Source organism: Gopherus flavomarginatus, chromosome 6, assembly GCF_025201925.1.
Source record: "Gopherus flavomarginatus isolate rGopFla2 chromosome 6, rGopFla2.mat.asm, whole genome shotgun sequence".
Classification (NCBI taxonomy): Eukaryota; Metazoa; Chordata; order Testudines; family Testudinidae; genus Gopherus; species Gopherus flavomarginatus.
The window spans coordinates 25610654-25626149 of NC_066622.1; the positions used below are offsets into that span (position 1 = coordinate 25610654).

The following is a 15496-nucleotide window of genomic DNA, read 5'->3' on the forward strand; positions in this document are numbered from 1 at the left end:
ATTATTTTGGAAAGGTTCAGGAACCTCCGTTTCACATTTTGGCCATTTTTTTCAAGCAGTTTATTCTAATGGAATATTTGTACATGCAATATTCAATTTGAGAAAATTGAGTGTATGATTTTTAGAACTGACCATTTTAAGAATCAAACTTGAATTAATTCTGCTAATACATCTGCTAATACAATTCTCCTTTGATAACAAATGTAATGTTGACAGTTCCAATGCTTGTCATACAGGACTCATTGGCGCCAGCCACTTCTTTTATCATTAATAGTTTTATCATATTAATAGTTTTATCATATTAATAGCATATACGTTACTTTGTGATATTTAAATGTTGCACATTTATCGGCAGATTCTGTCATATATATCAAAATGTCCACTGAGTATAAAATATTTCAAAATGTAAAGCCATGCTCACATTACAGTATCTTTTTTTTCCAAAGTTCATTTCCCACTATTAAAATATTTGCATATTGTCATTGGCCAAATGTTTGAGTAAGGGACTCATGGCAAAATGCATTTGACTTACTTTAAAGTTGGAACGGTATCTCATTTACAGTTACAGTACAAGGTCACCTGACAACCTAATTGCTAACTGCTTCAGCTCTTTGTAAAAGATAAATAAAAAATCAGCAAGTGGAAACACTGTAATAGGGCATCAGCCTCACCATTAGAACGCAGCTGGCAGTGGCTAGATGCCCTTGTGAAAACATATCCCCAAATGAAGTGGAGTTTTAATAGTGCTCAGGGATTTTCCAGTGATTTTTACTATTATGTAACTATTCATTAGTAGTTAATTTCTCTAGATTTCTAACTTTTTATTTTATTATTATTAACATGCATGAACTTTCAAAGTATTAACAAATTTTATTCATAACTTGTATTTGTTACCTCTGCTTGTGCTTGGTCAACCTCTCATCTTCTGTGAATTTATTTTCTTCAAATTCCAAAAAAATCTATTTATTTTCCTCCCAAATACTATTAACTTAAGGCCTTTCTGAGCAGGGCAGCTTGTGAGTTGTTTGATTGATTGACAGGGCAGCTGGGTAGAGGAAGAAGTGGGCACGATGGAATGAGAAGTGTTGTTTGGAGCTGGGAAGAGTTTGTGAAATATCCTAGTTTTCTTTAAGATTCGTAAGTGTGTTCAGGCTACATTTTGGCACTTTGTTTTGCACTTTTAATCAATGATGAAGAGAGCACACTTAAGTTTAGAACAAAATTCATTCTTTTCTTTTCCTTTTTATAAGACGCAGTATTCAAAAAAGGTTGATGCAAAAATGGCCAAATATTGAAAGACATATAATTGTGAGAACACTGACAGATTTGTGGGGTTATTAGTAACACAACAATTCTGTAACAAAAAGTATTTTCCTCTATGAAATTTATAATTTTCTGTCCATCATAAATCCTCTTTTCTCTAAGAAGCCCGAGCCCATCTACTCACTTAGCATTTGCAAACAATGATGAACAATGAACAATGGCCTGGGCACCTAACTAAACAAGGCAGAGCCAGCTCCAAGAGTCCAAAATTGTTTTAGTACAGTTTAAACAGGGAGAAGCAAATGTACATGAGATTTAGAAGGTGGAATATGCTTTAAGGATCTCCTCATAAATGGTAAGAATACTTAATACTTGAGGCAAAAATCTTGCTTTTGTGTAATGTCATTTCTATAAAGTTCCCAAAATGCTTTACAAACATTAATCACGGTAATTAACCCTCACAATATCCTTATGAGAAAGGGAAGTATTATCTCAGTTTTACAGATGAGAAACAGAGGCATGGAAAGTAAGGCAAAGGCTTGCAAATGCAGATGCCTTAATTTATGAGTCCACATTTAGGCACCTAAATATAGTTGTCCTGATTTCCAGAGGTGTAGAACACTTGCAACTCCCTTTGACTTCCGTAGAAGTTCTGCTACTAAATCCTATTTAAAACTATGGGCATTACTACAATATGTTAGTCAGGCATATAAGTATCATAAATGGTGCCTTGGGGGCATGATGAAAATTTATAAAGGAGATATCTGTGGATTTGCAGGCTGTATCTGTTTGGCCAATTTGATGGAGGCCTGAGCTTTAAAAAACAAAAGAAATAAGGAAGCATTGCTCCTATTTCCCTCTTTTCTCTTCGGTTGTTCCTTGAAATCATCTACCTTAGTTAGTAGGTCTTTTGCAGCCCTACAACATTCCCTCTCTGCAGCCTGTCACTCATACTACTAATCCAGCATGCTATAGTATCTTCTGTTTATGGGCAGCTCTGTTTGGTTTGTATATGAGTAATTCTGTGGTTCAGATGACTCTTTCTAATGGACAGTACCCTAGATTCCAGGTCCCAGTAAGTGAGCCAGTTCGTGCTGCACAGTCCCTCCTGCTTTCTGCATGTCACCGTTGTAGCGAGCTGCTGCTGGACGACCTTTTTTTAGTATTCTGACATCTAGCCAATGTAAGTGTTTATTATAGTCTATTCTTTTATTTCTGTCTGAGATCACAGCAGAACTTTTCTGACAGCCACTATTCTAGCTGATGTAGTAGGCAATGCATGTTTCCTTTCTCTTCCCACATATAATATCCAGCTTCTCCATGTGCCTCAGATATTTTTTTATAACTCTGAACTGTATAGTGGTTTGGTTTCCCAGATGTCTAAAGATAGATCAGTTCTCAGGTCACTGGAGAGATGTTCAATAGAATCACTGTTGATCATGAGTGACCATAAATGAGGTATGAATAAGCCTTCCTTTCACTAGCCCTGCCACTATGTTCTTGAATTCTGTATGCTTTGTGGTGTATTAGACATGAAGTTGTTCTGACTTGATGTGATGGAAGGTAGAGGTCTTTCTGCGTTCTTCGGTCACTTCCAAACAATACAAGAGGACTAGAACATCTGGCTGGAAATATAGTGCATATATTGAAGAAAAATATACAAAAACTCACAGTTCTGCCCTGGGATGTAATGGACCCTAGAGAAACACTGTTACATCTTGAGATCAATGAGATTACAGCTAGAGAGAAAAACTTTGTCCTCACTTTCAGGGCCCTGCACAGTTTGCACCCCCCTACTCCCCGTCATTGACCATACATCATTTTCCTGTTGAAACCCTGCTTTCTGCTGTTTCTGTCTCCCTCTATGTATCTTTAGTTCTATTCTCTCACAAACGCCTCTCTGTACCTTTCTCCCATACTGCCCCACTTGATATATCCTCTCTGGTTCTATATGCCAGCCTTGTTCTCCATTTTTAAATCCCTTTTCAAAACTTACTTTCTCCCCACAATCCTTCAAACATAATGTATCTTGATTTTAATAAGGCTTTTGACACAGTCCCACATGATATGCTCATAAATAAACTAAGGAAATGTCTAAATGAAATTATTGTAAGGTGAGTGCACAACTGTTTGAAAAACCTTACTTGTAGAGTTACGAGTAGTTTACTGTCAAATAGGGAAGACTTATTGTGTGGGGTTCCGCAGGGGTCTATCCTTGTTCCAGTACTATTCAGTAGTTTCATTAATGACTTGGATAATGAGGTGGAGAGTATGCTCATAAAATTTGTGGATGACACTTTGTCATTTGTGGACAAGCACTTTGGAGGATGGGCATAGAATTAAAAGGAACTTGATAAAGTGGAGAATTAATATGAAATCAACAAGATGAAATGCAATAAAGACAAGTACACTTCAATAAAGACTGCATTTAGGAAGGAAAAATCAAATGTACACCTAGAAAATGGGGAATAACTGAATAGGCTGTAGTACTGCAGAAAAGGATCTGGGGGTTATAGTGGATCACAAATTGAATATGAGCGTAGGCAGTGGGTATAATAGGCCAGGGAAGGCTCTACCTCCCCCAGCGTGGCCGTGACTGCCGGACCCCCGGTTGTGAGGTTTGGCGGTGAAATTTTTGCTTTATTATGCACCATGCAGGTTCCGGGGGGCTGAGGAGGCACATACTGCCTCCTCAGATGCCCCGGAACCTGCATGGGGCATATCAAAAGCATCTTCTAACAGATGCTTTTCCCCAGGGCAAGTTAAGTCTGGGGAGGGAAGGGGAGAGGAGGCATGGCGCAGCTGCAGCTGGCACGGGGCTCTTCCAGGTGCTGGGGAGGGTGCTTGAGGCTTCGGCCAGCCTGGGGCTCCTCTGGACGGGGGGAAAAGGTTGGGGCTTTGGCCAACCAGGGGCTCCTCTGGCCAAGCAGGGGGGTGCTCAGGGCTTCGGCCTGCCTGGGGCTCCTGTGCCGAGTGGGGTGTGTGCACTCTGGGGAGGAGGGGCCTTGTGGCACCGGCTGCAAGGGGAGGTCAGTAGGTCTCAGGGGTCCGGGCATGGGGAGGGCACAGGTGGAAGGGGCGGAGATGGAGCGGAAGGGGCGGAGGGGGGGGCTAGCCTCCCCAAAGGGGGGGCTCCACCCGCAGTCCACGAATATGAGCCAAGATGAAACAGAAGTGTTAAATATAGTACAGGGGAGGCAATTGTTATACAGTGGAACCTCAGCGTTACGGACACCTGGGGAATGGAGGTTATCCATAACTCTGAAATGTTCATAACTCTGAACAAAGTGTAGTTCAGGCTCCAGTTCCAGCAGTTGACACTCCAGACCAGGCACTAGCACCAGCTCCCTCCTCAGCGCCAGCAGCTTCCTTGCAGGCAGCTTCTTTCCCTGTTTGGGATGAGTTTGCAAGCCTGTCCCCAGTGGGGAAGTCCTCCTCCCAGCCGGAGGGGGGAAGAGTAAAAACAGAGGGTCCCGCTTCCGGCCGGGGGAGGGGGCTGAAAACAGCATGTCCCCCTCCCAGCCGGGTTAGGAGTGGTCGGGGTAGAGGGGTGAAAGTGGTACAGATCCCAGCACTGCTCCTGCTCTGCCGGTTCTGGATGCCTTGGGCTCTTCACCTACTAGCTCTAAGTGGCTGCCTTGCTGGTGGGGATAGGGTCTGGGACAGGCAGCCCAGATGTGCCTACTTTTAAAATACAAAACTCTCACAGTACAGTATTCGCCCTTTTTTTTTTTTTTGTCTCTCTGTTGCTGCCTGATTGGTTATTTATGGTTTCACATGGTGTCTGGTTGACTGGTCAATCTATAACTAGTGTTTGTATCTTTGAGTTTCTTCTGTACTAAATACTGGTGAGGCCTCAGCTGGAGTATTCAGTCCAGTTTTGGGCTCCACGCTTTAAGAAAAATAGATAAATTAGACAGAGTCCAGAGGAAAGCAAGGATAAAAGGTTTAGAAAATCTGATCTGTGCGGAAAGGTTAAAAACGTTGGGCATATTTAGTCTTGAGAAAATAAAGCTGAGGGGGGACCTGCAAACATAGGCGACTCGTGGGAGGGACATAAAGGGGGGCACCAGCTAAAGGGGGGTACGTGATCTCCCCATGTGTGACCCCCCATGTGCCCCTCCCTCAGCCCAGAACCCCCATGCTCTCCCCATCCCCCCTCCCCATCCCACGTTACCTGGGATGGGAGGGGATCAATCCTCCGGCTGCACTGGCTCCCCCTGGCATGTTTGGTGACCAGGCCCCAAAGCCACTCCTGGATGCTGCCCAGGCAGCTGCTATGCTGCACCGGGCAGCATCCCAGGCAGCATGGCTAGAAGAGGAGAGGCTCTGGCCACATCTTTTCCCTTCCGTCTCTGGTCCCGCCTCTTCCTCTTCCTGCCCAGGCCGGCGGGGGCACTTGACCATGGGGAGGGTCACTTGATCTTTTGTGCCCCCCCATCAGTTACCTCTCCCTGAAAATATGTGAAGGCAATGCCATAACTAGGCATTTTAGCACTCAAGGCAAGCAAACAGATTTGCACTCCCTACTGATTTTTTTTCTGCCCCATTTTTCCATCTCGCCCTAGTTACCGCTCCTGTTAAGGGCTATTATAAAGAGGATGATGATCAATTGTTCTCCATGTCCAGTGAAGGTAGGACAAGAAGTAATTGGCTGAATCTGAAATAGGGTTGATATAGGTTAGATATTAGGAAAAACTTTCTAACAACAAGGATCAGGGCTGGCTCTAGCCATTTCGCCACCCCAAGCATGGCGGCACGCCGCGGGGGGCGCTCTGCCGCTCGCCAGTCCTTCAGCTCTGGTGGATCTCCCGCAGACGTGGCTGTGGAGGGTCCGCTGGTCCCGCGGCTCCGGTGGACCTCCCGCAGGCATCCCTGTGGAGGGTCCGCTGGACCTCTCGCAGGCGTGCCTGCGGATGCTCCACTGGAGCTGCGGGACCAGTGGACCCTCCACAGGCATGCCTGCGGGAGGTCCACCGGAGCCGCCTGCCGCCCTCCCGGCAACCAGCAGAGCACCCCCCACGGCATGCAGCCCCAAGCACGCGCTTGGCGTGCTGGGGCCTGAAGCCAGCCCTGACAAGGATAATTAACTACTGGAGTAGGATATCAAGGGAACCTGTGGAATACCCATCACTGGAGGTTTTTAAGAACCTGTTAGGGATGGTCAAGGTAAACTTGGTCCTGCATCTTTGTGGGAAGATGGATTAGATGACGATGACCTCTTTGGGTTCCTTCAAGCCCTATATGTCTGTGATTTTATGATTCTATAAAACAAGGACCTTCTCATTCTCTATTAATAATAATCCCCGCAAATACATGTTCCAGGGTTTCTCCTACTCCTTTGTATCTCACTGGTTTTTTAAGACTGTAAGCTCTTTGGGGTAGTGACCTATCTTTATACCTTTGTAAATCATGTAGTTGACTCTTAGATCATATATAAATAAAATAAAAATACAGTAATACATTTACGCTGTTGAAAATGCAGGGGTTTGCCATGCTCAAAAATCTCAAGGAGACAGATATTCTTGCAGGTTAAATCTCATGGGAGCATTTATTTTTTGCAATATTTTATTGACATAATGTATGTTCCTGATTTATACTCTGCCACAAAAAGAGGGAGTCTGTACTGCCCCAGTGATTTGATGGCATCATTAAAAGAGGCATCCAAATTTTATGAAATGGAAAAGGGACACAACACATACTTATATGCTAAAAACTGGCAAAGCAAAAGGCAGTGCTAGATTTCCAGTCTGTCTTTCTACAACATTCTAATTTCTGATCTTGTCTTTCCTGCAATTTTACCTTAAAGAGCTGTCCAAAGCTTGCAGAGCATCAAACTTATTGGATGTTGAGCTAGCTAGACCCTCAGTTAGTGTAAATGAACTCCATTAAATACAATAGAACTGTGCAGATTTACACAGGCTGAATCCTCAGCTGGTATAAATCTTCATATCTCCATTGAAGGCAGTGGACCTATGCCCATTTACATCAATTAGCAGTGTTCATCTATCTGCAGAAATAGTGTGGGGCTAGTCCAGTTATCTATCAAAAGCATAACTTTCTACAATGTTGAGGAACTAAATGTAGCCCCTCACTTGTAGAATGACAGCAGTTGATAACATTGTGGAGATAGTGCAAAACCTCTGGAGTAGAAAGCATGCCTCTGCCCCCTTTGACTGGAGATGTATCCAACCATATGTGGCCAAAAAGAATGTTGTTATAACAACAGACCTTTATGGTGGGCAAAGGTAAGTAAAAAAATGGGCGGTGTGTATGGGGTGGGAGCTCTTGGAAAAAAAGCCAACCTCATCCTGTAGTCGAAAAGAAGAAATGTGAAACAAAGAGGAATACATAATAACAAGAGTGCCCTCATATGGAAAGTACTATAACTGCAAGTCCTTATGGCTTGGAAATGTACTGCTAACCAAGGATGTGTGCTATATACCAGGGGTGGCCAAACGTATTGACCCTCTGAGCCACATATGACAGTCTTCAGAAGTTCAAGAGCCAGGACACGCCTGACAGGGTTTCAACCGCGCAGCAGGCACCTGCTGGGGATTGGGACTTCAGCCCTGCTTCCGTTTAAGCACCAAGCCCTGGCAGGCGCATCCTATGGGTCTGAAGTTCCAAGAACCCCTCCCTGCTGGGCAGAAGCTTGGGACAATGTGTGTGTGGGGGGGCATATGGGATCATGTGCCCACCCCCACCGATTATTGCCAGGGTTTGCTGGAGCCAACAAGCTGGGAGCTGTGGCCTGAGAGGAGAAGCAGTGGCAAACAGCTGGGAGCTGCAGGCAGTGCTGCTGTTTTTGCTGCTGCCTCTTCTCCCAGAGCTAAAGCAGTGGCCCCTCCCTGCAGCTCCCATCTGTTTACTACTGCCTCTCATGTGGAGCTAACACCTGAGAGCTGTGGGAATGGGTTGCTGAGGGTAAGGGGGGCATGCCTGGGGTATGTGAATCAAGCTGTTGGGGTGGGGGATGAACTTTAAAATTGTGCCCCCAACTCCCAGCAGGCACCAGTTGTCTTTGGCAGAAGCCCCTAGCCCACCACCCCGCCGCAGGGCAGAAGCCCCGAGCTCCCCCACAAGTCTGGTAGGTGGAGAATAGGGGGTTAGGTGAGCGGCTCCGCGAACCATACTTTAACCATAAAAGAGGTGCATGTGGCTTGCAAGCCACAGTTTGGCCACCCCTGCTATATGCAGATCTCATGCAAGTTTCTGGGACAAACTAAAATATTGCATAAAGTCTGCGGAATTAAGCCCTCTTACACCAGGTCTGACTTTGTCCCTATATCTGTGTTAGTCTGCTTAAAGTGATGTCTAGCACTGCAGCATTCAATTAATATTGCATTAAACATAGGAATTCAGACAAGAGTAAGCTGACATGAAATTTTAAAGACACCTGTATTCTCAGCAACAGTATTGATGGCCATGTAGGACTTCATGGGTGTCACTATGCTGTACGCCATGGCTAACTGGACTTTTGCAGCACTCAGATAATTCTACTCCAAAGGCACAGACTCGTATTGCTTGAGCCAAAGAAGAGATTCTGTTTGCTGTTAGCCATATAGGGCCTCTGAAACATACTGGAGCATTTCTGGTTCTGTTGATTAGAGGGCAGTGATACACTTACATTCTAGGCAGCCCATTGTAATATTACTTTATATTGTTGCATATATGTCATATGATCATGTAAGGGGAGACCCAACTGTAATGCCTCCATGCAAGGTGACAGTTAAGTTTGCTATTGGAAGTTGAGGTAGTCCCCTATTTTCTTGGGAGTGTTCAATCACATGCTGTAATCTTTGAGACATGCTAGATGGAGTTGCACTTTCTTCTACCATGAAGTATTCCATTTACTCCAACCAAATCCCCATAGATAATATGTGGACAAGAATATTTTGAGTACAAAAACTTAAATTAATCGTGTAAGAGGAAAATAAAATAAGAAAGAGGACTGTAAAAAGAGTAAGGAGAATGAGAAACTCTCTGCTTGCTAATTATACTTAAAAAAAAAAACCAGTTGTAAATATTACAAGAATATACATCTGCAGAATGCTTTTCTTTTGTTTTCAATAACATACCTAAATATAAGTGAGTGGCCTTATCCTATATAATATTAAATGCAGATGAAGCCACATGATAAGGGTAAGTCTATGTTATTTATTTTTTAAATAAGTGATTTCTGTTTCACATATCCTTTCAAACTCATCCAAGTCCTGGGCCATTTTTGCTGTGACTTGCTCCATTACAGTTTTATTCTGATCAGGTTGAGCCATGTAGTCCTTTATGGATCCTGCTGGTTTCATTCATGCCATCATCAGGATTGCTTTCTTTGGGCAGTGTTAACAGTAGTAAAATTATCAAAAGTCATTGGAGCTAAGTGACTTAGAAGCCTAAATTCCATTTTATGTTCAATAAAACTTAGGCTCCTATGTCACTGTAGAGCAGGGGTTCTCAAACTGGGGGTCGGGACCCCTCAGGGGGTTGCGAGGTTATTATATGGGGGATTATGAGCTGTCAGTCTCCACCCCAAACCCCACTTGGCCTTCAGCATTTATAATGGTGTTAAATATAAAAAAAAAGTTTTTAATTTATAAGGGGGGGTCACACTCAGAGACTTGCTATGTGAAAGGGGTCACCAGTAAAAGTCTGAGAGCCGCTGCTTTAGATGCTTTTGAAAATTTTACCCACAGTGCATTTGTCTGTTTTAGGTGAGCTGTTGTAGGAACAACAATCTCCAATGTGTCCTTAAGGGTGTGTGTTTCTTCTGCTCCAAAAGTTTATGTTAGTTGTCATGACAAGAATACATCAAATTACGATGCTGTTGTAATTTATATTTATTAGAAACACTATGCTGTTTTTTTAAAATAAATTTAGTTTTGGTCAAAGTTTGTAGTATAGAGGTCAATGCAAAAAGTGTAAAATAAACATAAATACAAGTAATTTCTATTGATTTTTCTACCTTTAAATTTATTGGATAGCATTTACCTTCAGTTTGTCTTTTTTGAAATTTTATGATTTATAATTTCATTGCAAAATTCTCAGTGTTTTGGAAACGATAGCCCCAGTCCTATGTGTAGATGTGAGTAACTTTACTCATGACATCACTGGGACTGCTCCCCTGAGTAAAGTTACACATGTGCTTACATGTTTGCAAGAATGGGGACAAAATCCATATATTGAAATATACCCACCTCTGGACAAAATGTAGCAGAGAGGTGAACAACAGATGTGATGAAGATAGGGAAAAATGGTTACCCACCGGAGCAAACCCCCTATTCTCCAGAAAAATACTATATGATCTTAAAATGTCCACGCAGAGGGGACAGGACACGGACAGTTACAGACCCATGGGAAAGACGTGCACACAAACATTTGCATGCAAGTCTTGCTAACTTTCCTTTCTGGAGCTGGGGTGTTCCTGAGTAATCTCGCTTTCCTTAGATGCAAAGACTTTAAAGAAGCATCTCTTTTAATTGCCAAAAAAAAATAGTACATGAACGAATAGGGACCTGGAGAGGAGGAACACCGGTTGCCTCCTGCGCCAGACACAATTATTGTAGTACTCTTCGCAAGGAACAGCCCCCCCGCCACTAGCAGGGATGGCGGGGGGAGCAGCTGCACATTCTCTCGCGCATGCACGCAGCTAACACCCCCCCCCGCTGTTGCTTCTGCTCAGACTCCAGTCTCCGTGCACTGCCGCTGCAGACCATGGCACCTTGGCTCCAGTTCAGCTCCTTTTTGTTCACCCTGGTCGCCTGCTTCAAGGGTCACCAGCTGGCTGGGGCTGCTGGAGGAGCCAGCAGCAGGCGGGGGCCCGCGGCCGACACGTGTGGATGGAGGGTGAGTGGACTGAAGCTTTGTTTCTCTTTGCTCCGCACAGTCGGGCAGATTCGTGCGGTGAGTTGGGTTTTGCAAACTTTTAGGATTTGGCGGAGTGGCGCGGGGAGATGCCAGAGTTTCCCGGCTAAGCCTCGCAAGTGCTGTCCCGTGGGCAGCGGACTCTTTGCAGCCCAGCCCATCTGAGCAATGCAGGTGTGGTGCCTACCTGCCTGTCCGACTTGCTGCTTCTCCCGAATGTGCAAGGAGAGCTCGCTGGGCAGTGTGCAGGGGGGTGGGAAGCCTCCTCTGCAACTCCTTTGCTGCTGCTCCAAGGCTGTGCAGCTGGTCGTTTGCGGCCAGGAGGAAAGGTGGCATTTCCAGAGAAGGGATAGTTACTGGTTTCTCGCCCTGAGGGTGCGAGGCATCGTTTAACCAGCGAGTGTGAAGAAGTCACTCAACAGGTCCTTTATCCGCAGCTCTCTCCTTCCTTAACTCGACCTGCCCTGCCAGGAGGATAAAAAGGGCGATCATTTGGGCTTTGTTATTTTAATGATTCGAGGCCGGCTCGGGGTCTTAGCTTCAGGCCTGATCATCAGACAGAGGATGTTGAAAAGTAAATTGGCGGGGGAGGGGGGAGAGCTGGGAGGTGAAACATTCAGTTATTGGTCTTTACCTTTTGTTCCGGCTCCTGGTGCGTTAGCTTCAGACTTTTCTTGCTGCGTTTTCCTGTTTGTTTTTCAAAAATCACCTTTCAATGTTTTCTCACCATAAAGGCTAGCGAGAATTCTGGTTAAATTGTGGAGTTCCAAGGACCATGGGAAGGGAAAGAATGACTTTCATTGCCTTTCTTTTTTGTTAGATTCTCACTAAAGATTTCATTAGTTTCAGATCATAACATTTGAAAAAGTTTCTGCAAGGCAAAAATCAGGGCTGTGGAGGGAACTGGAAGTTAGAAAACACTGGAAACTATGTAAGAGAAAAAAATCACATATTGCATCTATACTCACAGTTTACTAGCAACATATATTTTACTATAATATTCATGTTTCACAAGATGTAAGCCCTGTGCACCACATATTTCAAACTATCAGGATACATATTTCTGTCAGGTTCAGCAGCAGCTATTAAATATATTGTCATTACCTATTAGGAGTTATAATGCTTGATTAATTTTGCTTATCTTGACATCTAGAGGAATGTGCAATATATATTTAATTGATTTTTCCTTACATAATAAATTGTATATATTAAACTGATTATATCTGGGTCTGTTTAATGTAAAGCTTTTAAAATGCTCCCCTCTACTAAATCTGCTAAAAACACAACCTTACAAGTTACTGTGAAGAAAACCTTTATTTTTGTATCACATACAACAAATTTAAAGTTTTAATTTCCTAAACAAACTTTCCAATCAGTTAGTCTGTGTTACCAATATATTTTTATTTCCAGTTGGCAGATTTGCCTGACCAGTTTTTTTAAATACTGAATCTGATTCTGTAGTACAATTCTTAATTGGGAAAACTCGTATTGACTTAAGTGGGAGTTTTGCCAGAGGAATGACTGCAGGAAGGGACCCATTGTCTTGGCTGTGTGGTATTTATCTTGGACTGCATGTAAGTTTTGAATAGACTTGACATACTATTAAATGACTGATGGCCCCTGTAACACATTGTCTGCTCTGGGGCAGGGCTGCCTTTGAAGTGCTACCCTGTAGGAAGTAAAGAGACTATTTGCTCTATTAAAATTCCTTGGTATTTCCTCTGTTTAACCACAGGCCACTTCCCCTCTGCCACTCTAAACACTGCAGGGACACTGACTGATTGAAAAGACATAAGCCCTGAAGTAATTGTACCTTATTCAAATAGATATTCTTATTGTAGCTTATTTATAAATGGTTTCTAATCTGTAGGTTAAGGGCAGGAACAAATCTAAACACTTTATATAGAGAGATGAATAATAAGCATGTCTAATGTGTTTTGAGTAAAACTATGCTCGTTAAGCTAATTTTCACTAGTATAGTATTGAAAAAATATTGCTTAACTGTTGATATTTGAGTAATTAAATGAGAGATAGAATGTGACTATTATCTATGTGTGTGTGTTATTTTTCTTACCACTGGTAGAATTGTGTGGATATGTCACACTTTTCTCACAATTGCATTGGGGGGAAAACCTGGATCTCCCTCTCTCCTTGCAATTTGAGCACTTTTGTTTATTTTCCCCAGATTCATGCTCATTTACCTCATATATGAAATTTCCATGTCACACTCTGCTTAGGTTTGCTTAATTTATTAGAAAAAAAAATCTGAGTTTGTCTAAGAAATACTATAATCTTTTTGCTTTTAATCTAATGGAAATATTTTAAATTTGTCTTTATTTTATTGCAGTAAAAACTACATTTGGTAAAGGAATAGTGTATATTTGTGTTGGTAAGAATTTATATTTGCAAATATTTGCTGTTTCAATTGAGAAATCCTCAGCTTATTCTTAAAGATCTTTTGAATTTGCAAAATCTAAAGGTTATGGAACAGGTCCTGACGTTAGTTGCAAAATATGTGCAGTACATTCTTTTGTAGTAGTTTGGTCCCAGTCCTGCAAGACCAACAGGGTTCTGAACAAGCAAAACAGTTAAGCATATGTGTAACTTATGAGCACTGAGTGAAATCCTCCTGGCCTCACTAATGTCAATGGCAGAACTTCCTTTCATTTCAGTGAGGTCAGGGTTTCACTCATTTACTTCAGTGAGAATTTTAAGGCTTATCTATATTTGCAAGTAGGGGGAGGGATAGCTCAGTGGTTTGAGCATTGGCCTGCTAAACCCAGCATTGGGAGTTCAATCCTTGAGGGGGCTAGTTAGGGATCTGGGGCAAAAATTGGTCCTGGTAGTGAAGGCAGGGGAGTGGACTCAATGACCTTTCAAGGTCCCTTCCAGTTCTAGGAGATTGATATATCTCCAATTATTACCTTTAAAAAAAAAAAGTTGTACATGTTTGAGGAAGGATGGAAATATAAAGCACAATAGCTATTCTGGACTAGCTCCCTGTGTGGACACTTATTCTGAAATAGGTATTTCAGTTAATTTCCCCATGTAGGTATTGTAAGGAATGAAGGACTGAGCTGTAAAATTCAGTTGTACATATTTGGGGCGCAGTCTTGCAAAGAGTTAAGCACATGGGTAACTTTACTCACATAACTAATTTTGTTGACTCCAGTGGGGCTACTCATGTGAGTAAAGTTTTCCACATTCTTAACTCTGCAGGATCAGGCCCTTGACTCTGTTCAGACTAAAACATAAGATTAATGAGACTATTGACTGAGAGAGAATATAGCATTTGGCATATTTTAAAGCAAAAAAACAAAAAGCGTATTGTATGTTGCACACAATAGGGGCTCCTTGCATTCCTCCATTCTCTCCAGAAGCTTCCTGTGTGCCACCCTCCCATCCGCTTCTATTTCAGGGATTTTCTGCCATCTTCATCATCCTGTCCCTCATGCCATGGTCTCCTGTGCATCCCCCTGCTCTCCCATGCTAGGATTCCTCATTCTCTTCCCCATGTCAGGTGCTCTGTGTGCAATCCATTCTACCCTCCCCCCTAAACTTTCTTTCTTTCTTTCTTTCTTTCTTATGGTTTCAACATTTTAAAACTGAATTAGGAAGAAAGGCAGAGCGCAGATGGGGTGTTGTTATTCTGGATGGTGTTAATAGCTACCATCAACCAGTTCTTTCATTTGTAGACAATTACAGAAATGGTTGAAGGTGCTAGCTCTGCTAACTAGATGCCAGGGGCTCCTTGGGTCTCCTCGTTTTAGTTTTCCAATTTTCACTAAAATCTACAGGATTCTGCGCCTGGATACCTAGAACATTCTCTGAAATTTTGGAATTGCTTAGCTGTGGTGTTAAAAGTTACTGTTACATTCAAACAGCTAGAGAAATGTTGAGTGTAAGGCCTCACAAACTCAAGCAATTATCTAGCCCAGACAATTGGATTAACTACTTCAAGATCTAGGGTGTCACTTATCATCTGGTATAGTAAAAAAAATGACTATTTTTGTCTCTATTTAAAAATAACTGTGTTTAGGGCTTGATCGACACTTAAAAGTTATATTGGCATAGCTGTGATAAGCAGGGATGTGAAAAAACCACACCCCTGGCATAGTTAGGTTGACAAAACCCCCACTGTCCGCACAGTTAACATTGTTCGGGAATGTGGTATTTCTACAGCAACAGAAGAAGTTTGTGTCCAGACATAGGGGATGTGCTGGCGTAGCTATGCCAACATAACTAGTCTGGCTTAGGCTCTGTATTGCAGACGTAGCCTCGATCACTTAATTAAATTTTCATAAAAAACCACGCTAACTACAGCATGCCTACTGCTTTATGTTTATTTAAAAACAAACAACACAATTAAAGT

The 15496-nt window shown here is 42.7% G+C and overlaps 1 protein-coding gene across 1 annotated transcript in view; it reads left to right on the forward strand.

Annotated features, from left to right (window-relative positions):
• The first annotated feature begins 10974 nt into the window (after positions 1–10974).
• Positions 10975–15496, forward strand: part of IL17RD (interleukin 17 receptor D) — a 93062-nt gene continuing 88540 nt past the window's right edge. The window contains exon 1 of the mRNA XM_050958458.1: positions 10975–11106. Coding sequence (XP_050814415.1) covers positions 10975–11106 — 132 coding nt within the window. The remainder of the gene's footprint in view (positions 11107–15496) is intronic.